This window comes from Alosa pseudoharengus, unplaced genomic scaffold (genome assembly GCF_046254945.1).
Source record: "Alosa pseudoharengus isolate Yale_2024_CS ecotype anadromous, Long Island Sound unplaced genomic scaffold, YU_APseudo_1.1 YU_APseudo_1.1_scf_10, whole genome shotgun sequence".
Taxonomy (NCBI): Eukaryota; Metazoa; Chordata; class Actinopteri; order Clupeiformes; family Clupeidae; genus Alosa; species Alosa pseudoharengus.
Genome location: NW_027468565.1, coordinates 34,354,656 through 34,378,863, shown reverse-complemented (window position 1 = coordinate 34,378,863; position 24,208 = coordinate 34,354,656). Strand labels below are relative to the sequence as shown.

Here is a 24,208-nt window from a genome sequence, read left to right as displayed (position 1 = left end):
TTCTCCCGGAAAGGGAAAAGGCACCGCTGGGATTCGAACCCAGGATCTCCTGTTTACTAGACAGGCGCTTTAACCAACTAAGCCACGGCGCCGCTGACGTTCGAGAGGAGAAAAATGTAATTTTCACACGGCATTTTCTAACCTTATGATGTATTTTCAACATCATTTTACAAAATATAATCGATTGTGGTGCTACCAAAAAATTCAGCATGATCCTGTATTTTGCAAAAAATTCAGCATGATCCTGTTCCTGTTCCATCCTGATGATTTTGTTCAGACCTCTTTCGAACGCATTTGATACAGCAGGCTCGGTTATTGCTACGAACCCAATCTTATCCGCGGCTGAGGAACCCCTAATCAGTTCATTGTGCACTAAAATATAACTTTCTGCATGTATTAATTTATAAGTTACAGACACAAATGACAAATTCTTTAAAATACGTTAAGAAACTTACACAGGCTCAGTATGCAATACTTCAATCGTATCTCGCTGTCAAATGCATTACTGACCTCTATTGGTTGACGTTGGAATTGGTCAGAGGCCAGCTTCTCATTTGAAAACATTTGCATAGTTGAAAACATCACAAAACCCCAAAATACAGGGATATGTTCTGTAAAAAGTATAGTTGTTTTATTTACTAAGGCTGTACAAATAACATATTGGTAGACATGATACAGACATCTCAGAATGACTATCAGAGTTTGCTTATCCGCAAATCAATGTTGTGTTGGAAAAATGCTAACGGATTATCCAGGTCGAAACCAACATTGAACTCAGGCATCTTCTGAGTGGCCAGTACAGCCACAAGGATGGCCAGCATTGCTGTGAGTCCCCAGATGTGTTGCTGCTTCCCTGAGCTGGGGTCTGAGTAGAAGAAGCTGTGGAGAGGTTCCGGGATCCTGGGAACAGGGTAAACAGAGTGCGCTGCCTTCTGTCTGAAGAAGTCCAGAGGCACAGTGAACACCTCACTCACTTCAGCTGGGTTTGCCTGGGCCACAAATGACTCCTCAATGAAGCCCACCACTGGTGTTACCAAAAGGCCGCGCTATTTCAGTAAGGGAAAATATGTAAGACATATGTAAACATTGACAGTGTTTGAGAACTACTTAGTATATAGCTTCCTTTTTGTTGGAAAAAATATGTAATTTGTAAGGACGTCCAAAGATGACTTCTTTTCATTAACACAGAAAGACAAAGAGCCTAATGAAATACAGCGAAAGCCTTCCCAAAAGCATCATAATTGTGAATCTTTTTAAAAAAAAAAAAAACATAATACAACATAAGCTATATACTAAGCCTAGAAACTTCTAATCATACGATACATGCCACATACTTGGTTTGTGTGTGGTTTCTTTAAGAAAACTGCAATTGATAACGCATCAGTGAACATATTATTGTTCTTTCTTTTGTATGATATCATACATTGGTGCATTATAGTCAAGCACTTTACATTGCTACTCCACACAAAAGTTGCTGTATAATTATTCATTGACTCATTGATTGATTGATTAAAACACAACAAGCCAAGTGGAAATGATGTACCTTGTTAATGATAGGGAAGAGTTTACAGACCACCTGCACCTGTTCAGGAGGAAGGCCTATTTCCTCTTTAGCTTCCCTCAAGGCTGTGTCCACCTCATCTTGATCCTCAGGGTCAGACTTTCCACCCGGAAAACACACTTCTCCAGCATTGCTTTTGAGCTGCAAAAACATTTATAAAAATGTTAGTTATTTGTATTCTATGTGGAAATGTAGCCTACTTCGCAAGGGCCAACACTTATGGGGTTTAAATGACGTATTGTCAAGTCCAAAACATTTAGATTGTGGTTCAGGTCTGGTCTCTGTTTAATTTAGAAAAGTATACTACAGAACAACAGTGACATTAAATAATAGGCCTACTGACATGAGGTGAACGTAAAGTCATCAATACGTGTAGCTCCCCTCCTCTTACGAACACTGGAATAAGTACTGAGGCTTTTTGCATGACTGGCAAATAGGAAAACACGTCCCCAACGTCGTACTTCTTCAGAGCGATCTTGACTGTTTCTTTAATGTCCATCCTAAGAGAGACAAAGTACGTGTTTTGAAAATACCGCAAAAACACTCGTCGTATTTGGTTGAGCATAACAAGACTAACCAGGCATAGCAATGTTTTGCTGACGACTCGAGATACTAGCATTAGCACAACAGATGAAATAGCAGACGTGTAACAAACAGTGGGAGACATACCTTCATTATTTATTACAGTTGCACCCCGGTGTCACGTCTCGTTTGGCATTACATGTATATTTTCCTTGATCTAGCAAATCACAAAATGACCGATGACAAAGGACAGATGGGTAGTTGACTGCTGGCACCTATCTGTCGGACGCGCCTCGGGAAAACCCGGAAGTTTAAATGGCTTTAACAATCTATGTTCTAATTTTGGAGGAAAAAAGTGGCCTTAATATTACAATATGAATGGGCGGAACTCATGGGAATCGTTCTGAAAATATTTATTTATATATTAACAATGACAGCACTTTATCTGTATGTCCTAACGTCATTATACTTGCACAACAATCTCATGTTTCCCATCTTTGCGGCATTGAACTGAAAGTATTTGGCATTTTGCACCTGATCCGTTCCGGGAAAAAAGGAAGGTATTTTTTCGCTCCAAAGGTTATTGGACCAGAGAACTTTGGATCATATGCAAATGTAGTTTCCATAGGTACCATTACGCAGTTACAGGAAGGGGAAGTGACAACTTAGTTCTGCGTGTAACCCAAACAAACCGAACTTGTATCTAAAAGAAAGATCAGCTGAACTTAACTTATTTTTAGATATGGGAGGATCAGCAAGTCAGTTGCCGAAGGAACAGCTCGCAGAATACCAGGTGAGCCCAACTATACTTCAAATGAGAAAACGCACTCAGTTTTTTTATGGACAACTTGGTTATCTGGCGTTACGCTTGTTCCTAAAAGTTCAGCCAGCCTTCAGTGAAGTTAGAAGCTAAACTGCTGAGCCGAAGCAGCATAGCCTAGCCAGATAAGTTAACTTTCCACAACTAAATTGTGAGGTGGTCAAAGGGGTATTTGTCCAGTAGCTGAAAAAGAAAAAAACAGATGTGTACCAACATTTGTTTTTACAATGTCTGTGGAAAAAGGGAGGATGGCTAAAGTTGTTTCCTAGCTAGCTTTGTGCGTTACCTCGCCATTAGCACCGAGGTGAAGTTAGTTTGATATTTGATATTCGGATATTCGACAGATTTTCAAAAAAAAAATGTATGCGGCCGGTTTCACCCCGTGTTTGCAGACAATGTACAAACAGATGACCTGTCTACTTGCTCCCAGCCGACCTTAGGGACCGTCTAAAAAGTACCTTCTGAATTACCTTCATAGTCTTTTTTGTCAATAGCTTTGACATCATGTGACCTAGTGACTCCAAACCAATGCAGAATATTTATCCTATATGGGACTCATCAGACACACCTCTTTTTATAGTCACTGTATGCACACTGTATTTTATATGAATATTTTGTAAAAAAAATACATTATATCCTATATGAATGGTCCTCTTTTTTCAATACCTCCCAAGTCATGTGAACTAGTGACTCCAAACCAATGCAGAATAGTTATCCTATATAGGACTCATCGGGCACACCTCTTTTTATAGTCACTGTATGCACACTGTATTTTATATGAATATTTTGTAAAAAAAATACATTATATCCTATATGAATGGTCCTCTTTTTTCAATACCTCCCAAGTCATGTGAACTAGTGACTCCAAACCAATGCAGAATAGTTATCCTATATAGGACTCACCGGGCACACCTCTTTTTATAGTCACTGTATGCACACTGTATTTTATATTAATATTTTAAAGAAAATACATTATTTACCATAAGAAACAGTCTCCTTTTTTTCAATACCTCCCAAGCCATGCGACCTAGTGACTCCAAACCAATGCAGAATAGTTATCCTATATGGGACTCATCGGGCACACCTCTTTTTATGGTCACTGTATGCACACTGTATTTTACATTAATATTTTAAAGAAAATACATTATTTCATATAAGAAACAGTCTCCTTTTTTTCAATACCTCCCAAGCCATGTGATCTAGTGACTCCAAACCAATGCAGAATAGTTATCCTATATGGGACTCATAAGACACACCTCTTTTTATGGTCACTGTATGCACACTGTATTTTATATGAATATTTTGTAAAAAAATACATTATTTCCTATATGAATGGTCCTCTTTTTTCAATACCTCCCAAGTCATGTGAACTAGTGACTCCAAACCAATGCAGAATAGTTATCCTATATAGGACTCATCGGGCACACCTCTTTTTATAGTCACTGTATGCACACTGTATTTTATATGAATATTTTGTAAAAAAAATACATTATATCCTATATGAATGGTCCTCTTTTTTTCAATACCTCCCAAGTCATGTGAACTAGTGACTCCAAACCAATGCAGAATAGTTATCCTATATAGGACTCACCGGGCACACCTCTTTTTATAGTCACTGTATGCACACTGTATTTTATATTAATATTTTAAAGAAAATACATTATTTACCATAAGAAACAGTCTCCTTTTTTTCAATACCTCCCAAGCCATGCGACCTAGTGACTCCAAACCAATGCAGAATAGTTATCCTATATGGGACTCATCGGGCACACCTCTTTTTATGGTCACTGTATGCACACTGTATTCTACATTAATATTTTAAAGAAAATACATTATTTCATATAACAAACAGTCTCCTTTTTTTCAATACCTCCCAAGCCATGTGATCTAGTGACTCCAAACCAATGCAGAATAGTTATCCTATATGGGACTCATAAGACACACCTCTTTTTATGGTCACTGTATGCACACTGTATTTTATATGAATATTTTGTAAAAAAATACATTATTTCCTATATGAATGGTCCTCTTTTTTCAATACCTCCCAAGTCATGTGACCTAGTGACTCCAAACCAATGCAGAATAGTTATCCTATATAGGACTCATCGGGCACACCTCTTTTTATAGTCACTGTATGCACACTGTATTTTATATGAATATTTTAAAGAAAATACATTATTTACCATAAGAAACAGTCTCCTTTTTTTCAATACCTCCCAAGCCATGCGACCTAGTGACTCCAAACCAATGCAGAATAGTTATCCTATATGGGACTCATCGGGCACACCTCTTTTTATGGTCACTGTATGCACACTGTATTTTACATTAATATTTTAAAGAAAATACATTATTTCATATAAGAAACAGTCTCCTTTTTTTCAATACCTCCCAAGCCATGTGATCTAGTGACTCCAAACCAATGCAGAATAGTTATCCTATATGGGACTCATCAGACACACCTCTTTTTATGGTCACTGTATGCACACTGTATTTTATATGAATATTTTGTAAAAAAATACATTATTTCCTATATGAATGGTCCTCTTTTTTCAATACCTCCCAAGTCATGTGACCTAGTGACTCCAAACCAATGCAGAATAGTTATCCTATATAGGACTCATCGGGCACACCTCTTTTTATGGTCACTGTATGCACACTGTATTTTATATTAATATTTTAAAGAAAATACATTATTTCATATCAGAAACAGTCTCCTTTTTTTCAATACCTCCCAGGTAATGTGACCTAGGGACTCCAAACCAATGCAGAATAGTTATCCTATATAGGACTCATCGGGCACACCTCTTTTTATAGTCACTGTATGCACACTGTATTTTATATGAATATTTTAAAGAAAATACATTATTTACCATAAGAAACAGTCTCCTTTTTTTCAATACCTCCCAAGCCATGCGACCTAGTGACTCCAAACCAATGCAGAATAGTTATCCTATATGGGACTCATCGGGCACACCTCTTTTTATGGTCACTGTATGCACACTGTATTTTACATTAATATTTTAAAGAAAATACATTATTTCATATAAGAAACAGTCTCCTTTTTTCAATACCTCCCAAGCCATGTGATCTAGTGACTCCAAACCAATGCAGAATAGTTATCCTATATGGGACTCATCAGACACACCTCTTTTTTATGGTCACTGTATGCACACTGTATTTTATATGAATATTTTGTAAAAAAATACATTATTTCCTATATGAATGGTCCTCTTTTTTCAATACCTCCCAAGTCATGTGACCTAGTGACTCCAAACCAATGCAGAATAGTTATCCTATATAGGACTCATCGGGCACACCTCTTTTTATAGTCACTGTATGCACACTGTATTTTATATGAATATTTTAAAGAAAATACATTATTTCATATAAGAAACAGTCTCTTTTTTTTCAATACCTCCCAAGTCATGTGACCTAGTGACTCCAAACCAATGCAGAATAGTTATCCTAAATGGGACTCATCAGACACACCTCTTTTTATGGTCATTGTATGCACACTGTATTCTATATGAATATTTTGTAAAAAAAACCACATTATTTCCTATGTGAATGGTCCTCTTTTTTCAATACCTCCCAAGTCATGTGACCTAGTGACTCCAAACCAATGCAAAATAGTTATCCTATATGGGACTCATCGGGCACACCTCTTTTTATGGTCACTGTATGCACACTGTATTTTATATGAATATTTTGTAAAAAAAATACATTATTTCCTATATGAATGGTCCTCTTTTTTCAATACCTCCCAAGTCATGTGACCTAGTGACTCCAAACCAATGCAGAATAGTTATCCTATATGGGACTCATCGGGCACACCTCTTTTTATAGTCACTGTATGCACACTGTATTTTATATGAATTTTTTTCAATAAAATACATTATTTTATATAAGAAACAGACTCCTTTTTTTCAATACCTCCCAAGCCATGTGACCTAGGGACTCCAAACCAATGCAGAATAGTTATCCTATGTGGGACTAATACGACACACCTCTTCTTATAGTCACTGTATGCACACTATATTTTATATGAATATTTTTAAGAAAATACATTATTTGCCATCATGAATGGTCTCCATTTTTCAATACCTTGCAAGCTTTTTTCTCGCTAGACATCACAGATCAACATAGAACTGTTCTGCTATGTGATAATAATCAGACACATGTCAATGTGAAATAATATTTTGCATAAACTATTATATTTAATTTTTTTAAAGAATCATATTTATTTCCTATGGAAAACAGCTTTTTGCTCAATAGCTGCCATATAAGGGGTCCTAGACAACACAGATCAATACAGAACTGTTCTGCTATGGGGTACTTATCAGACACACCTCAATATGAAAAATGATTTGGCTTCTACTGTTATATGGAAGGTATTGAGAAAACACAGTTTCCATAGTCTACATCACTTCCCTTGCGGGGGGGGGGGGGGGGTATTGAAAAAGGAGACCATTCCTTATAGGAAACGATGTATTTTCTTTAAAATATTAATATAAAATAGTGTGCTTTCAATGGTTATAGGAAGAGGTGTGTCTGATTAGTCCCATATAGGGTAACTATTCTGCATTGGTTTGGAGCCACTAGGTCACATGGCTTGGGAGGTATTGAAAAAAAGGAGACTGTTTCTTATATGAAATAATGTATTTTCTTTAAAATATTAATATAAAATACAGTGTGCATACAGTGACCATAAAAAGAGGTGTGCCCGATGAGTCCCATATAGGATAACTATGTTGCATTGGTTTGGAGTCACTAGGTCACATGACTTGGGAGGTATTGAAAAAAGAGGACCATTCATATAGGAAATAATGTATTTTTTTTTACAAAATATTCATATAAAATACAGTGGGCATTAGGGTTGGGTATCGTTTGAATTTGAACGATTCCGATTCCAATTCCGATTTCTTATTTCGATTCCGGTTCCTAGCGATTCTCGATTCCAATTTTTTTAAGAGGCTGGGTCAAAAAAAGTTTAAAATAAAAAGATATTTTAAATGAGCTAGCTAACCAACGGTCTTTCTCAGGGTATCTGCACATTTTCCAAGTGCAAATTTAAAGACTTTTAAGACCTTTTCACGACATCTAAATCAAACTTAAGACTATACCATGGCAAAAAGATATATATGACTGTTTATGCAATAGTTTTTTTCCCTAATAATTTTAACCCCCACCCAATTTTGGATGTCTACAGAAGTTACCAAATATATTTTGTCGAAAGCAAAATAATTGTGTGTGAATTACCTTCAAAGCTATAAATGCCCAATTTTAGGGTCTGGGCTGCTTGCTTTTGAAGCTGGCTGTACATATTTGGTTGCTTACTGCTGAGGCTGACTGTTCTTCACCTGTGTCTGTAGTAGCCTAGGCTACTTGCCAAAGACATGTGCACTGGACTGGATTCCCTTCAATATTTTTTTCAAAGTTAGACAAAGCTATTTACATATTTTAATAAGCCTACTTTATATAATTTACACTATGTGCATCTATTGTCCAATATGCAGCACAGCAAATTAAAGTTAATCCACTACTTTACATTTTACATGTTGTATCTAAACCAACCAAAGCTTGACTACATTGTAAAACCATTGACTTGTTTTAAATTAATTAAGAGACAGGTCCTCCTCGCATGATCCTGCTGAAAACCGCTGGTTTCATCTCAAGCACGCACGTATTATGAACACACGTTTTTTTTTTATGTAGCCAGTCGCCGACATTCCAAAAATATCTGCGGTTTTAGTTCACAACTTTTGCGAAGTAGGCCTAGCCTAAAGGGAAACGCTGGCAAGCAAGCTGCTGGCAGATATTACTAGGCTAGGCCTCCTCCTGATTGCGAAGCACTGCACATAATTTGACCAGCAGTCTTCGCGTCCATAGTCTGTGAAACGATGCTGCGTCCGAGCAACGATTTTAGATGCCAAGCGCAACTCCAAAAAGGAGAACAAATGAGCGTCCGGCTTGAGGCTGCGCCGGACGCCGGACAGGGCTTTTAAAATCCATATGTCCGGCCTAAATTCGAACGTATGGCCAACCTATCGCTTTTTCTTTCTCTTGCTCATTCTACCGTAGGCTTCCTCATTCCACATAGGCTACCTGTATATCTCTCTGGCCTCAGCTACACCACGAAAACGTCAGGCATATTATTTTGTACATATAGGCCTACTGTATTATTACTGTTTTCACTCCTTTAACCACACCCGTGAAAAACATCTTCACTCTGCAACCACTACACTTCCTTCCGTAGCCTAATAGCCTAGTCACTTATACAATTGCGTTTTAAATACACGAAACTAGATTGAGACATCACTCGCTCTCTTGCACTCGCTGGTGGTCCCATACGCACATTTAATACCTCTCTTTTGAAAATTCAGTTTTATTTAAGACTTTTTAAGGATCCGCGGGAACCCTGCTTTCTGAATGAAATAGTCTGACCTTCTCCATGAATTTTAATTCTATGAACTATGCGCTTCTTCGTTGGTGTTCAGCCGTTTCTTCTTCTTGCTGGCAGACTGGGAATCGAAACTAGGAATCGAAATTTAAACTTTTGAACGATTCCGGGAAAATCGCAAAGATAGTCCCGGTTCCAACCAATACTCGATATTCGATACCCAAGCCTAGTGGGCATACAGTGACCATAAAAAGAGGTGTGCCCGATGAGTTCCATATAGGATAACTATTCTGCATTGGTTTGGAGTCACTAGGTCACATGACTTGGGAGGTATTGAAAAAAGAGGACCATTCATATAGGAAATAATGTATTTTTTTACAAAATATTCATATAAAATACAGTGTGCATACAGTGACCATAAAAAGAGGTGTGTCTGATGAGTCCTATATAGGATAATTATTCTGCATTGGTTTGGAGTCACTAGGTCACATGACCTGGGAGGTATTGGAAAAAAAGGAGACTGTTTCTTATATGAAATAATGTATTTTCTTTAAAATATTCATATAAAATACAGTGTGCATACAGTGACTATAAAAAGAGGTGTGCCCGATGAGTCCTATATAGGATAACTATTCTGCATTGGTTTGGAGTCACTAGGTCACATGACTTGGGAGGTATTGAAAAAAGAGGACCATTCATATAGGAAATAATGTATTTTTTTACAAAATATTCATATAAAATACAGTGTGCATACAGTGACCATAAAAAGAGGTGTGTCTGATGAGTCCCATATAGGATAACTATTCTGCATTGGTTTGGAGCCACTAGGTCACATGACTTGGGAGGTATTGAAAAAAGAGGACCATTCATATAGGAAATAATGTGTTTTTTTTTACAAAATATTCATATAGAATACAGTGTGCATACAATGACTATAAAAAGAGGTGTGTCTGATGAGTCCCATATAGGATAACTATTCTGCATTGGTTTGGAGTCACTAGGTCACATGACTTGGGAGGTATTGAAAAAAGAGGACCATTCATATAAAAAATAATGTATTTTTTTACAAAATATTCATATAAAATACAGTGTGCATACAGTGACTATAAAAAGAGGTGTGTCTGATGAGTCCCATATAGGATAACTATTCTGCATTGGTTTGGAGCCACTAGGTCACATGGCTTGGGAGGTATTGAAAAAAAGGAGACTGTTTCTTATATGAAATAATGTATTTTCTTTAAAATATTAATGTAAAAAACAGTGTGCATACAGTGATCATAAAAAGAGGTGTGCCCGATGAGTCCCATATAGGATAACAATTCTGCATTGGTTTGGAGTCACTAGGTCACATGACCTGGGAGGTATTGAAAAAAAGGAGACTGTTTCTTATATGAAATAATGTATTTTCTTTAAAATATTCATATAAAATACAGTGTGCATACAGTGACTATAAAAAGAGGTGTGTCTGATGAGTCCTATATAGGATAATTATTCTGCATTGGTTTGGAGTCACTAGGTCACATGACCTGGGAGGTATTGAAAAAAAGGAGACTGTTTCTTATATGAAATAATGTATTTTCTTTAAAATATTCATAAAAAAAATACAGTGTGCATACAGTGACTATAAAAAGAGGTGTGTCTGATGAGTCCCATATAGGATAACAATTCTGCATTGGTTTGGAGTCACTAGGTCACATGATGTCAAAGCTATTGACAAAAAAGACTATGAAGGTAATTCAGAATGTACTTTTTAGACGGTCCCTATGGTCGGCTGGGAGCAAGTAGACAGGTCATCTGTTTGTACATTGTCTGCAAACACGGGGTGAAACCGGCCGCATATTTTTTTTTTTTAATATCTGTCGAATATCCGAATATCAAATATCAAACTAACTTCACCTCGGTGCCATTAGCCTGCATAGACCGTAAGCATTATTATATAGTCTATACGGATAATGTTAAAGTTTTCAGTCAAAGTTTAATGTCAGGATAGATAGACGATTGTAAAGGTAAAGGTAACTCCAGCACCTGCCATGTATTTGTTTTTAACTGTCAGTGTCAGTGCAACAAGTTGTTATTGAAATTACTTGACGTGGACTGATAACAGGAACTTGACCTGGGAAATGCGTAGCTCAATTGATTCATGGCTCGATTGATGCAAATGTCTGTATTCTTTTTATTTTTCACAGGAGCTTACTTTTCTATCAAAACAAGAAATTTTACTGTAAGTACAAGTTCAATCGTATTTTGCCCCATTATTTGGAAGATAAACCACACATATGTAGTAGTCCGACATAATATGTCCAGCTAGAAAATAGAGAAAGAACTTTCTGATGACCAAGGCACTCCTTAATTAAGATGTCTTAATTACTTTTCTATCAAAACAAGAAATGTTACTGTAAGTACAAGTTCAATCGTATTTTGCCCCATTATTTGGAAGATAAACCACACATATGTAGTAGTCCGACATAATATTTCCAGCTAGAAAATAGAGAAAGAACTTTTTGATGACTTAAGAAGAATTAAGGTGTCTTTATTACAAAATGGCATGCCCTACATGTTAAAACAAGTTAAAAATGCCCACGCATAGCGGCATGCAGACCTTCTTCAGGGCATAGTATTTCCAGCCTTACAAATCAGCTACCGGTGTGTGCATAGTAATAGGCACAGCAAGCCTGTGGTAAAATGAGTCCAGTAGTAAAATAGAGCTGACTTCCTGGTAAGATAGTACTTTGCCCTACTTAAGCAACATGAGGTTAAGGAAAAGTTAAGTGTTAGAATACTTATCATATCATATAAGCATAATAGTCCACCTAAAATAAATCAACATTGCTGCTTACTCAAGTCACAATGTTAAGCGAATTGATATTCATTGTATGTTCCTATAGTGCTCACAAAAGATTCAACGAACTCACAAAAGATGAGCGAAATCCCCCCACCAGGGTGCCCATGGATAAAATACTCGCATTGCCAGAACTCAAGGTGACATTTATGGCAGGATATTAAGACCTCTTCCTTATAAGCTAAATTTATTATCTCCATAACTGTTGACTATCTATCTACATGGTTTATTTGTTCTACAGTCAAATCCTTTCCGGAAAAGGATTTGTCATGTCTTCTCCACATCTGAGGTAAAAGATGGAAGTCTCACCTTTGAGGACTTCCTGGATCTCTTGAGTGCTTTCAGTGACTCGGCAACCTTGGAAATCAAATCCCACTACGCCTTCCGTATTTTTGGTGAGTACATATCTCATTGGGCTTAGAGCAAGGAACATTTCTGTGTCTAAGTTATCAGAAACCTTTGAAGTCATAATGTATATAATTATCAATTTTCAAATATTGAACGGCCTGGCCCATGTCTAAAATCAAGCACAGTGCCTTAGAACTTTAAGCCCTGCATCTATCTCACTTTGCAAGTTACTTACACCTTAATAGTGTATAAATAAAATCTCATTAAACATTTTCTGGGTACAGATTTTGATGACGATGGGACACTAGATGGAGGGGACTTGGAAAAACTGGTGAACTGTCTGACGGGTGACACCGATGATACACGGCTCACCCAAGAGGAGATGAGACAGCTAATAACCAATGTAATTATCTGTAGTCTGCATCATTTAATGTTTTTTTGTGCAGTCCCTGTTTAAGTACATAAAGTACAAAATGACAATAGTCTCTGGCCCCTCTACAGTCTCAAAGCTGTAAAACAGAGTTTGAGAGTTTTCTCTGTGTAACCTGTACTCTTGACTGGGTTTCATTGTGCTTTTGTAGATTCTGGAAGAGTCGGACATTGATAAAGATGGCACGGTGAACCTCTCTGAATTCCAGCATGTCATCTCAAGGTCTCCGGACTTTGTCAGGTAGGATGGCACAGGTTATAGATTACCTGTATTTATTGTCAACTTTTATATATTCTGAAATGTATTATTGTTTCTTTTTTTACAGTTCTTTCAAGATTGTGTTGTAAATTATATGGATTTGGTTGTAAGGATTTGGAATGGGTCCACAATTTTCACAGAGAACACCAGCATTTTATCCTTTCAAACAGTTATAAACATGATGCTGCCTTTGAACAAATTTTCTGTTTGATGTTTTCTATCACGGGTCTGTACAGGGGCATTTTTAAATTTGTATGTGTAATCTTTGTTAAATCTTTGTGCAATAAAACAACATTCTACACTGTAAATAAAATGTACTAAAAATATTTACAACCATGTTCATTGATTTCATGTAGTGATTGTCAATCCACCTCTTTACATGTAGCTGCTTAGTCATCTGCATGTGATCCTGCAGGGTTTGCTTGAGTTGCAGACACAAATGTGTTCCATGGCCCGCATTTCACATCTTCCACATGCAGTCCATGTCTTGGGAAAAAGTCCACAAGGGAAGGTTGATCTGAGCTGCATAGATTCTCATGCCCCAACTGTCCATAGTCACCTAAATATGAAAGAATATGAAATCATGTTAATGACATACTGTAATTTCGAATATAGTAAATACATATTTATTGTACAGAAAGAAAGCATCTGCACATTTAATATGCAAGACTGTAATCTTACAATGTAGACACACCAGAGAATGGTGTAAATCATATCTGTAACATGCACCACATGTACTCCCAACAACAGTAATTATTCAGCCATATCATACAGCTTCTCAACTTACCCCATCCCCAGGTATACAGATCCCCTTGACCTACAAAAAAACAGAAGACTTAATACAAATACAAGTGCTCTTAACATAACTATATGTAAGATATTTACTGTGACCTTACAACTGACTGCAGCTGTGTGGCGGGACCCACAGCTAACACTGCTGACTTCTGACACATGTGGAATGTCCAGCAGGGCAGGAAAGGCTTGGATGGAGATGAACACGTCCTCCACCGTCTCCTCCTGTTCACTTTCGGACTGCACAGTTTCTGATGGAAACAACAGTCTTCTCCATTAAATACATTAATAATTATTAATAATATTCACACACACAGATTCTTCAGGTGTTCCAAAGATTATGTAAAACAAAAATAGATGCTGGTACATGTTATACATTTGTACCTATGTATTTGTACCTATTTTTTAGCAGTTGGAATTGGTCATTGTATCAGATACACATCACATAACTTGGTCATTGCCAATTCTTATAACTATTTATTTTCTATGGGCCTATATAAAAAGAAGCAAGAAAGTTGTGGTATTTGGCTGTAGCTGTAGTACAGCATGATTGAAGGAAGTTGTTAGAACAAACGACATCATGCTGCATTACATCAGTGTTTATTTCCTTACGGTGATTGGCACAGAGGGCGTCTTATCAGTGTAGGACTAACCTTTGTTTTGTTCAGCCTCTTCCCTGCAGCGGCGTGACGGGAGACCTAGCTGACCACTCTCGTTCCAGCCCCACATGTACAAATCTCCGCCCTCTGGCACCAGCGCACGCAGAACACATAGATCCGTTTGGTCAGAAAATATACTCCACTTCAGATCTCATTTAAAGGCGCACTCCTTGAGTATGATCCATTGGACTTTTTGCCCAACTTAACTAAATTCCCCACACATACAGTGTGTGTATTCACAGTAAAATGCAGTTTTCAAATCACAATTCAGTTTTCGAGCACAGTCCTGACTTTTGGAAACAAACAAAATGACTAGGACAGAGCCACTCTTCAGAAAGAAGAAGTATAATTTCATTCGATATTTGATTTCAAATATATATATATATAAAAAAACATTTTACTTTTTTTCTGCACATTTTACGTATGGTTGCTGACAAGAGATGCATAATATATCCGTGCGGGTTCGCTCACCGCTGATGCATGCAGAGTGCCATCCTCCTGCTGCCACCACACACACTGGGAGACCCCACAGTGCCTCCACCACCCGCGGCTCTTCCTCTGCAACCAGAGTGCCGTGGCCTAGCTGACCATGGCTGCATGAAGCATATGATTATGGTTATGGTATTTAGCAGACGCTTTTGTCCAAAGCAACATACAAATAACAACAATACAAAGTTAAATTTAACAGTAAACCACTAAAAAAGTTAGTAAGACTACATTAAGGAGAATACCAATAATAAAACAATGTCAATTAAATCAATAGCCTAATGAAAATAAATAAATACTATAATATACAAATCATAACGCATAAGAAACGCTTAATAAACTAAGTGCATGTTGAACAGATATGCCTTTAGACCCCTCTTGAAATGTATGTAGGTTTGGTGAATGCAGCCAGTGAGTTTCGTTAAAGCAGTCCCTACCATTCTGCGTGCGAGGACTGTTCCTTGACTTACATGCTACTGAGCCTCGCTCTTTGGTATCTTCAAGTCATAGAGCAGAGTTATGGTTATTGTATTTAGCAGAAGCTTTTGTCCAAAGCAACTTATAAATACATCAGAAATACTAAAGGTCCTATTCTGTAACTTTTGTAAGCTAATCTTCACGGTCCTTGTGTTGTGAACAAGCATACTGATTAATCAGGTTACCATGTTATTTGTCCACTATTAGTCTAATTCCTCATTTGTCATTACGTCACAGCCTATTGAGGAAACGTCACAAAATGGGTAGCCTATAGGCTTAAACATTTTGGTATATTGGTATGAAATATCTTCCTTTTTCTGCTCAAGGTCTATGTGCTAGCCCCTAGTAGCCTACTACAGTACATGGAGTTAAGTTTCACTTTCTCATGTAGGTTTCAGTTTCTTGACAAACGAAAGCTTCAAAGATAGGTAGCCTATTCAGAGATTGTCAGTTAGACTAACTCGGTAAACAGCTGAAGGTATGTGTTTTGTTTTTCCATTGAATGAACAAATAATTTAATGAGTGACCAGGAAGTGTTGTAAGGTAGTTTAAAGTGGCATCTGAACAAAATTCAGACAGTTGAATTTAACATGAAACAGATAGAAGACCTTCCAATCATAACTAGAGAATGTAATTCCAGGGAATTACGAGTGCATGAAAATGAAGCTAGGACAGACATAGCATAGCTTAATAAAAGTTGATAGTTTAGAAGTAGACAGTTTAAAAGTTGAATGTAGATAGTTTAACAGTTGTTAATAGACAGATAGTTTTAATAGACAGATAGTTGGATGTAGATAGTTTCACAGTTGTTAATATACAAATAGTTTAATAGACAGATAGTTTAATGGATGTTGATACACATAGTTTAATTAATGAATGTTGAAAGTTTAAAAGTTAAATGTAGATAGTTTTGTAGTTTAAAAGTTGTAAATAGACAGATAGTTTAATGGATGTTGATACACATATTTTAATGAATGTTGAAAGTTTAAAAGTTGTTGATAGACTGATAGTTTAATGCGTGTTGATAGACAAATAGTTTAAAGGCTCTATATAAGTAGATAGTTGACGATAACTGACAGTTGGAATGGCTCTAATGTTTGCTAGCAGTTATGCTAACTATGCTAACAAAGCTAATAATGTTAACCAAGTTATTTAGCTATCTTAGCTCATGTTTTCTAGCAGTTTTGAAAAAAATATTAACTATGCTAACTATGTGACTTAGCTAATTGTTTTTAGCAGTTTTGCTAACATGCTAACAATGTTAACCATGTTACTTAGCTAACTTAGCTAATCATTTGTAGCAGTTTTGCTAAAAATGCTAACATGCTAACTATGTTAACAATGTTAACTATGCTAACCATGTGACTCAGCTAACTTAGCTAATGATTTTTAGTAGTTATGCTAAAATGTTAATTGTGCTAACTATGCTAACTAGCTAGTGAGGACTTTTATTTTGAAATAGTTGAAGGCAGAGGATACAGTTGATGGGAGTCATAGTTGACTGACAGTTACAACAGTTGAACAGTTAAAAAGTTGGATAGTTTAAAGGGACTTTTATTTTGAAACAGTTGTGGGCACAGGAAGCAGTTGAACAGGATCTGTAGTCTTAATACATCCATATTGTATGCTTAAAGCCAGAGACAGATGCTGCAGGTGGCCTGAACACCTGGCATAGGATTCTAATTGCTCTATTGTGATGTCATAATCTAATGTTTTAATAGTTTAAAAAGTATAAAAGTTAAAGTTGAAAAATACATAGCTGAAGTCACCTAAGTAAGACCTACGCAACGCAGTTTGAATGAAGTTTCTACGCTAAACAGTTGAAGCTGTATTAAACGCACAAAAAGCATCAGCGGAATAATAAGAATAAATCGGATAACAGTAGAGTGCATTTTCATGCACTCTAATAATAATTGGGTAAGCTATTATCCTGTCAGTTTGCGGGAGACTTCCAAGAGAATATAAGGACAATGTTTCTGATTATGGCATGTTGAGAGCTACTATTTTGTGGTTATGCAATGCAGTAATTTAAAACTGTTTAGTTACAGTACATAAAATAATATGATTTGAAAAGTAAAAAATTATCAAGGTGAATTATATGTCTTCTTCTGAGATTCAACACAAATTACATATTTTTCCCAGCTACAGGGGGCCATGCCGACAATTAAACTCCTGGAAGACATTGAGGACCTGAGTCGTTCAAGATTTGGTCAGCCAAGTCCCAGACATGGTTTAGAGCTGTTGTTCTGGTTTGCTAAAGAATACATTTGGTTTGACAACAACAACCAGATTGACATGATATACAATCCAAAGGATGGGTACTTTGGCTTCCATCACTTCAGAAACATAATTGATAATCAGGATGGTCGACTTCTACCCGCTCAGAACAGCCCATACTATGAAGTGGGTAACTTAGGGTCAACAGGAGCAAACCAACTACCTTACTATGTAACAAAGAAGTTCACGCACCACATAGATGGAAGTAACACTGACCGCCTTATTATTGGTTTGAATTTAAATGGAAAAATTTGTAAAGTCTATGTGACACAACATAAAGATCTGAGAAACTTTAGTCATGACAACACTTATCAGCTCAGCGAGAGCCTTCTATATGAAATTCACAATATTTCCCGCTGTGAGGCTTTCTTGAAAGTGGTCCATGAAACAGGAAAGGTGAAGGCAAAGGCAAAGTCAAGACAGAGACAAAGAGAATATGTCTCTATTCCTATGGATGACAACTTTCCAACACAAGAGGAAAATACATGTTGTCCATGCACAATTCTTTAAATATGCATAAATAATAAATCCTCTGGATTGCTTCATGATTAGAAATAGTTTTTTTAGTCTGTTGTGAAAGCCTGGTCTTGATCCCTCTGTTTTTAAAACATCATGCTTATTTCTATAACAGCCTGAGGTTACTGATCTTGCAACTGATTTTGTGGTTTGCTTTATTTTCTTCATATGCTTGGCTGTATATGTCATCATTGTTGTTGTTTTTATTTTTTGTTTTTATTTTATTTCTGTTACTTTATTCCTGCTTATCCCCTTGTTTAGAGACATCTTGTTGCCATTATTTCTATGGATTTTAAAGTATTTATGTTTTACAAATATAATTTGGATCACTGAGAGATATGTTTATTATTTTCTGGGTTAATGCCCCAGAAACCCAGGTTAATGGGGTGACTGGGGACTCCTCTCTCTCCTTTTACCCCAATAGGTTAGATAGCTGACACTTAAAGGAATTATCCGGAGTAAAATGCACTTTAGATCGATTTACAGATGATTGGGGGTACATACGTTGAGTTGACATCAAAATCATGTCATTCGGATGTGTTTTGAGAAAGTTCGATTGTACCGTTTTCAGTCACACAACTCGTAGCCTGGAAGTGAGCAGGGCATTTCAATTTCGCCGCTACAAAACGCTATTTTTATACCTCTTCTACAGTTCCAAACATCATAACACTTACGTGGTAGTGAGTAGAGGGTCCCTAAAGCCAAACCGAAGTATCCCGAGGTCTTTATGTGGTCGAATAGAGAGTCCAGAATGAATTTCATCAAGCCAGTACCTTTCCGGAAATGTTGCCATCTTTGCTGTAGGAGTCTTATTGCTGAGTGTGTTGTAACACGCTCTGGAAATTCACAATTTCGTCGCCGTTTAAAAAAAAAAAAAAAAAAAAAAAACATAGTCCAGTCCATACAACTTCATTTCAATTTTGAAAGAAATACTGGACTATGTTTTTTTTTTTTTTAAACTGCGACGAAATTTTGAACTGTTTGGAACTGTAGAAGAGGTATAAAAATAGCGTTTTGTAGCGGCGAAATTGAAATGCCCTGCTCACTTCCATGCTACGAGTTGTGTGACTGAAAACGGTACAATCGAACTTTCTCAAAACACATCCGAATGACATGATTTTGATGTCAACTCAACGTATGTACCCCCAATCATCCGTAAATCGATCTAAAGTGCATTTTACTCCGGATAATTCCTTTAAAGGAGAATTCCATTTTTCACATAGATCTCTTTTTCTCAAGGTCACTGAGTACTGCCAGTACGAAAAAAAAAGGGGAAAAAAAGCTAGGTGGTGTTGAGTTACTGCAGCCAACAGCTAGAGCAGCCAGGCAGCTACAGTGCTACACTCTGGGGGCATGTTCATGCTGGCCAGAATTCTCCTTTAAATCACCCTAGCACATAATGTAGAGATGAGTAAGAGACTTTATATACAGGCATGCAGTCTCACCTTCCACTACCCCAGGTGTATATGGTGCCACCAGCGCACAGGAGGAGGGCATGGGCTGTGCCCAGAGCCAGCCTCTCAGCACGGAGCTGAGGAGACAACGGACGGAAAAGAGGGGGTTCCGAGGCAATGTACCCCTCTGGAACAAGCGGGAGCAGGGCGGAATGACCTGTAGATTGAGCAAACTTGTGATGGACAGTCTGTTTGTGTGTACTTATAATGTTACAGACAGCGCTCTTGGGTAAAGGACTACTACTACTACTTATAATAATAATAACTACAATAATAATAATAATAATACATTTTATTTGTAAGCGCCTTTCAAGTCACCCAAGTACACTGTACAATTAAAAGGTTATGGATGTTATACATTACAAACAGACAGAAATTACAAACACAGAGGACACTGTACAATTAAAAGTTCAAGACACACTAGGCACAGACAGATGATAATGCACACCAGAGAACAAGAATACAGGGCACAGTGGAAAGAAGACATTGTGAGAAATAAAATGAAAAGACGACAAAATAAAGAAACAGGATAAAAAAACAGTTTTGAGGCTGTGGAATGGGATAAGGAGGCGGAGGGGAAAGCTATTCTGAACAGATGTGTTCTAAGCATGGTTTTTAAGGTGGGAAATGTTGTACAATTGCACAGTGCTAATGGCAGGGCATTCCAGAGTTTAGGGCCTGCCACACTGAATGAAGGCCCCGTCACCCATAGAGCGAAGCCTAGAGGGGGGGATGGATAGGAGAGGGGCATCTGTGGAGCGTAGAGTACAAGGCGGTGTGTATGGGGTTAGGAGATTTGATGGGTAGGGAGGGGCCAGATTGTGGAGAGATTTGTGTACAAGGAGAATAATTTTGGATTGGATGCGGTATTGAACTGGGAGCCAGTGTAATTGATGGAGGTGATGTGATCCCATGGCCTATGGCTGAGCACCCTAGCAGCAGAGTTTTGAATATATTGTGGGCTGTTTAATCTTTTGGATGAGATGCCAGTGAGTAGTAGGGTTGGGTATCGTTTCAATTTGAACGATTCCGATTCCAATTCCGATTTCTTATTTCGATTCCGGTTCCTAACGATTCTCGATTCCGATTTTTTTTAAAGGCAGGGTCAAAAAAAGTTTAGGATATTTTAAATGAGCTAGCTAACCAACGGTCTTTCTCAGGGTATCTGCACATTTTCCAAGTGCAAATTTAAAGACTTTTAAGACCTTTTCAAGACATCTAAATGAAAATTAAGACTATACCACGGCAAAAAGATATATAAGACTGTTTAATGCAATAGTTTTTTTTTCCTACTAATTTTAACCCCCACCCCATTTTGGATGTCTACAGAAGTTACCAAAAATATTTTGGCGAAAGAAAATAATTGTGTGTGAATTACCTTCACAGCTATAAATGCCCAATTTTAGGGTCTGGACTGCTTGCTTTTGAAGCTGGCTGTACTGTACATATTTGGTTTTGCTTACTGCTGAGGCTGTTCTTCACCTGTGTCTGTAGTAGCCTAGGGCTACTTGCCAAAGACATGTGCACTGGACTGGATTCCCTTAAATATTTTTTTCAAAGTTAACTAAGCTATTTACATATTTTAATAAGCCTACTTTATATAATTTACTATGTGCATCTATTGTCCATATGCAGCACAGCAAATTAAAGTTAATCCACTACTTTACATTTTGCATACCAGTTGTATCTAAACCAACCAAAGCTTGACTGAAACATTGTAAAACCATTGACTTGTTTTAAATTAATTAAGAGACAGGTCCTCTTCGCATGATCCTGCTGAAAACTGCTGGTTTCATCTCAAGCACGCACATTATGAACGCACGTATTTGTATGTAGCAGTCGCCGACATTCAAAACATATGCGGTTATATTTCACAACTTTTGCTAAGTAGGCCTAGCCTACTGGGAAACGCTGGCAAGCAAGCTGCTGGCAGATATTACAGGTAGGCTATTATAACTTAGACAGATATTTTCTTCCCTAGGCTAGGCCAGCAACACACGCTGGAAAGATGCAAACAGATCAACTTAACATACCGGTATACAGTATTTCCTCCTGATTGCGAAGCACTGCACATAATTTCACCAGCAGTCTTCGCGTCCATAGTTTGTGAAACGATGCTGCGTCCGAGCAAAGACTTTAGATGCCAAGCGCAACTCCAAAAAGGAGAACAAATAAACGTCCGGCTTGAGGCTGCGCCGGACGCCGGACAGGGCTTTTAAAACCCATATGTCCGGCCTAAATTCGAACATATGGCCAACCTATCGCTAACTGGCTTACCAACTCTTTCTCCCGCTCATTCTACCGTAGGCTCCCTCATTCCACGTAGGCTACCCTGTCTATCTCTCAGGCCTCAGCTACACCACGAAAACGCCAGGCATATTATTTTGTACATAGGCCTACTGTATTATTACCGTTTTCACACCTTTAACCAAACCCGTGAAAAACATCTTCACTCTGTAACCACTACACTTCCTCCCGTAGCCTAATAGCCTATCACGTATACAATTGCGTTTTAAATACACGAAACTGGATGGAGACATCACTCGCTCTCTTGCACTCGCTGGCGGTCCCATTCGCACATTTAATACCTCTCTTTCGAAAATTCAGTTGTAGCCTATTTAAGACTTTTTAAGGATCCTCGGGAATGCTTTCTGAATGAAATAGTCTGACCTTCTCCATGAATTTTAATTCTATTAACTATGCGCTTCTTCGTTGGTGTTCAGACGTTTCTTCTTCCTGTCGGCAGACTGGGAATCGAAAGTAGGAATCGAAATTTAAACTTTTGAACGATTCCGGGAAAATCGCAAAGATAGTCCCGGTTCCAACCAATACTCGATATTCGATACCCAAGCCTAGTGAGTAGGGCATTGCAGTAATCTAACCTGGAGGCGATGAAAGCATGAGTGACTCTCAGCGGGAGATGGGGTTAGAGAGGGATGAGCTTCAGGTGAAAGAAAACGGTTTTGGTGATGTTTTTGATGTGAGTCAAAGGAGAGGGTTGAGTCAACCATGATACCAAGGTTTCTTAGCTCAGCAGAGGTGGTGGTGAAGTAAGCTAGCTGTGAATGTGCCAGTTTTAACTACAAAGACTAAGTCTGCTGGAGAGTATTGCGGGAGAATGTTGCCAAAGAGACATTTCAAACATGTTTTCATTTTGAAGGTGAGTGTATTGATTGGCTTCCATTTTAATTATTCTGAAAGAACTAGGTTGCATCACCTGTCTTTCTGTCTGATGAATCCTGTTCTGACTTCAAAACAAGCTCCATGTCTGCTCCATCACAAGTCCAACACTCGACTCTGTCTGTGAAGCGAAGAGTCAGGTATCTCTCAGTGATCCAGGCATCCACACACCCACCGCTCCCGCTGATGCTTTTTCGGCTGTCTGATGAACCATCAGTGAATCCTGTCAGATGCACCTGTCCTTCACCTGAAAAAAGAACAAGACTGAGGTCAACCCTGTTAGGTAATGTTTCCCCAAGACAATACACGAAAATGTGGCACTAAAAAAAAAAAAACTTATTAAAGGTTTTTCCAATGTGTCATAATCTGCGTGTAACTCACCATATGGCCACTGTTTACTCTTTATCAGAGGAGTCATTTGTCGCATTGCAACTGTCAACTCAATAAGCCAAACTTACCTTTCCCAGAAAAGGAAGCCGTGCGACTCCAGCACGCAATAACCTGCATGTTCCAAGCCTCAGGTTCCTTCTCATGTTTGGTCTCTGATACAAGTCTGACTGGACTGTCATTTGAGTGTTTTACAACGGCAGGAACAGCTATTTTAACTTGCTTCTCGCCAGGTGTCCCACAACCCGCTTTACCGAATGGCACAATTTGCCCAAAGCCGTTAAAACCAAAGCCAAACCAACTCATTTGATCGTGGTAGCTGCTACATGCTAGCGCAGGCAGCCAGGGTTAACGTTAACCTGCTAACGTTATCATTGTCGGGTAGGTATCGTTAGGTGCAAGCCTCTTATGATAAATGTTAATGTCCAGCCAAAGAAAACACTTTCAAAGACGTGTCTTGATCATCCTCAAAGACTCTCCGCCTTAACAATCTTTGGCTCAACTACTTGTGGGGGGCGCCATTGCAAGTTTGAGTTATGCGCATGCGCAGAAACTAAAATCGGAGTTGTCAAACTGCTGTTGTAGTACTTTAGCGTGCACTGATGGGATTTTACTTTTGATAGAAATGAGTGGTTTCCAGCACTCAAATAATACATATTTTTTATTGCGCGGTAGTCCATGTAAAAATATTAATTTATACATAGAGAAGGCATTGGTGTACGGTACACACATTTAGTGTTCATATAAAAAGTCACAGCATACCATAATTCAACAGTGCAGATGATATAAAAAAAAAAGATAT

At 37.8% G+C, this 24,208-nt stretch overlaps 4 protein-coding genes and 1 non-coding gene across 7 annotated transcripts; 2 read left to right on the top strand and 3 right to left on the bottom strand.

The window, feature by feature from the left end:
• Positions 1-18: 18 nt before the first annotated feature.
• Positions 19-92, bottom strand: trnat-agu (transfer RNA threonine (anticodon AGU)). Its single transcript has one exon. It is a non-coding gene; the product is annotated as a tRNA-Thr (tRNA).
• Positions 93-609: 517 nt separating this feature from the next.
• Positions 610-2,504, bottom strand: nudt7 (nudix (nucleoside diphosphate linked moiety X)-type motif 7). 2 transcript variants are annotated; one of them, XM_076270623.1, is made up of 4 exons: positions 2,231-2,501; positions 1,905-2,061; positions 1,544-1,702; positions 610-1,046 (listed from the first exon to the last, which is right to left on the bottom strand). In XM_076270623.1, the coding sequence occupies exons 2-4, from the start codon at positions 2,058-2,060 to the stop codon at positions 696-698; spliced, it is 666 nt and encodes a 221-aa protein (XP_076126738.1). In that variant the 5' UTR covers position 2,061; positions 2,231-2,501; the 3' UTR covers positions 610-695. The 2 variants fall into 2 exon arrangements, with proteins under 2 accessions (XP_076126738.1, XP_076126745.1); XM_076270630.1 differs by lacking the exon at positions 1,905-2,061 and having other exon boundaries at positions 2,231-2,504.
• Positions 2,505-2,689: 185 nt separating this feature from the next.
• Positions 2,690-13,382, top strand: cib1 (calcium and integrin binding 1 (calmyrin)). The gene is made up of 7 exons (XM_076270641.1): positions 2,690-2,876; positions 11,490-11,524; positions 12,189-12,282; positions 12,384-12,537; positions 12,775-12,893; positions 13,072-13,160; positions 13,246-13,382. The coding sequence occupies exons 1-7, from the start codon at positions 2,826-2,828 to the stop codon at positions 13,265-13,267; spliced, it is 564 nt and encodes a 187-aa protein (XP_076126756.1). The 5' UTR covers positions 2,690-2,825; the 3' UTR covers positions 13,268-13,382.
• Positions 12,774-24,202, bottom strand: rccd1 (RCC1 domain containing 1). 2 transcript variants are annotated; one of them, XM_076270604.1, is made up of 8 exons: positions 23,478-24,202; positions 23,057-23,266; positions 19,831-19,996; positions 15,101-15,222; positions 14,624-14,716; positions 14,075-14,221; positions 13,966-13,995; positions 12,774-13,737 (listed from the first exon to the last, which is right to left on the bottom strand). In XM_076270604.1, the coding sequence occupies exons 1-8, from the start codon at positions 23,710-23,712 to the stop codon at positions 13,568-13,570; spliced, it is 1,173 nt and encodes a 390-aa protein (XP_076126719.1). In that variant the 5' UTR covers positions 23,713-24,202; the 3' UTR covers positions 12,774-13,567. The 2 variants fall into 2 exon arrangements, with proteins under 2 accessions (XP_076126719.1, XP_076126728.1); XM_076270613.1 differs by lacking the exon at positions 23,478-24,202 and adding an exon at positions 23,401-23,463.
• Positions 16,081-18,720, top strand: LOC143106371 (uncharacterized). The gene has a single exon (XM_076270648.1). It carries the CDS (start codon positions 17,747-17,749, stop codon positions 18,377-18,379), a length of 633 nt encoding a protein of 210 aa, XP_076126763.1. The 5' UTR covers positions 16,081-17,746; the 3' UTR covers positions 18,380-18,720.
• Positions 24,203-24,208: the final 6 nt, after the last annotated feature.

Excerpts from the sequence above, each read along its gene's own strand:
- nudt7 (XM_076270623.1), bottom strand. The coding sequence starts at position 2,060 with ATGGACATTAAAGAAACAGTCAAGATCGCTCTGAAGAAGTACGACGTT. Across the intron at positions 1,703-1,904 it reads TGACTTTACGTTCACCTCAT|CTCAAAAGCAATGCTGGAGA; the intron begins GTCAGTAGGCCT and ends ATGTTTTTGCAG. Across the intron at positions 1,047-1,543 it reads TCTTCCCTATCATTAACAAG|CGCGGCCTTTTGGTAACACC; the intron begins GTACATCATTTC and ends TTACTGAAATAG.
- cib1 (XM_076270641.1), top strand. The coding sequence starts at position 2,826 with ATGGGAGGATCAGCAAGTCAGTTGCCGAAGGAACAGCTCGCAGAATAC. Across the intron at positions 12,894-13,071 it reads TGAGACAGCTAATAACCAAT|ATTCTGGAAGAGTCGGACAT; the intron begins GTAATTATCTGT and ends GTGCTTTTGTAG. Across the intron at positions 13,161-13,245 it reads AGGTCTCCGGACTTTGTCAG|TTCTTTCAAGATTGTGTTGT; the intron begins GTAGGATGGCAC and ends CTTTTTTTACAG.
- LOC143106371 (XM_076270648.1), top strand. The coding sequence starts at position 17,747 with ATGCCGACAATTAAACTCCTGGAAGACATTGAGGACCTGAGTCGTTCA.
- rccd1 (XM_076270604.1), bottom strand. The coding sequence starts at position 23,712 with ATGAGTTGGTTTGGCTTTGGTTTTAACGGCTTTGGGCAAATTGTGCCA. Across the intron at positions 15,223-19,830 it reads TACACCTGGGGTAGTGGAAG|CCATGGTCAGCTAGGCCACG; the intron begins GTGAGACTGCAT and ends TGCTTCATGCAG. Across the intron at positions 13,996-14,074 it reads CCACACAGCTGCAGTCAGTT|GTCAAGGGGATCTGTATACC; the intron begins GTAAGGTCACAG and ends GTTTTTTTGTAG.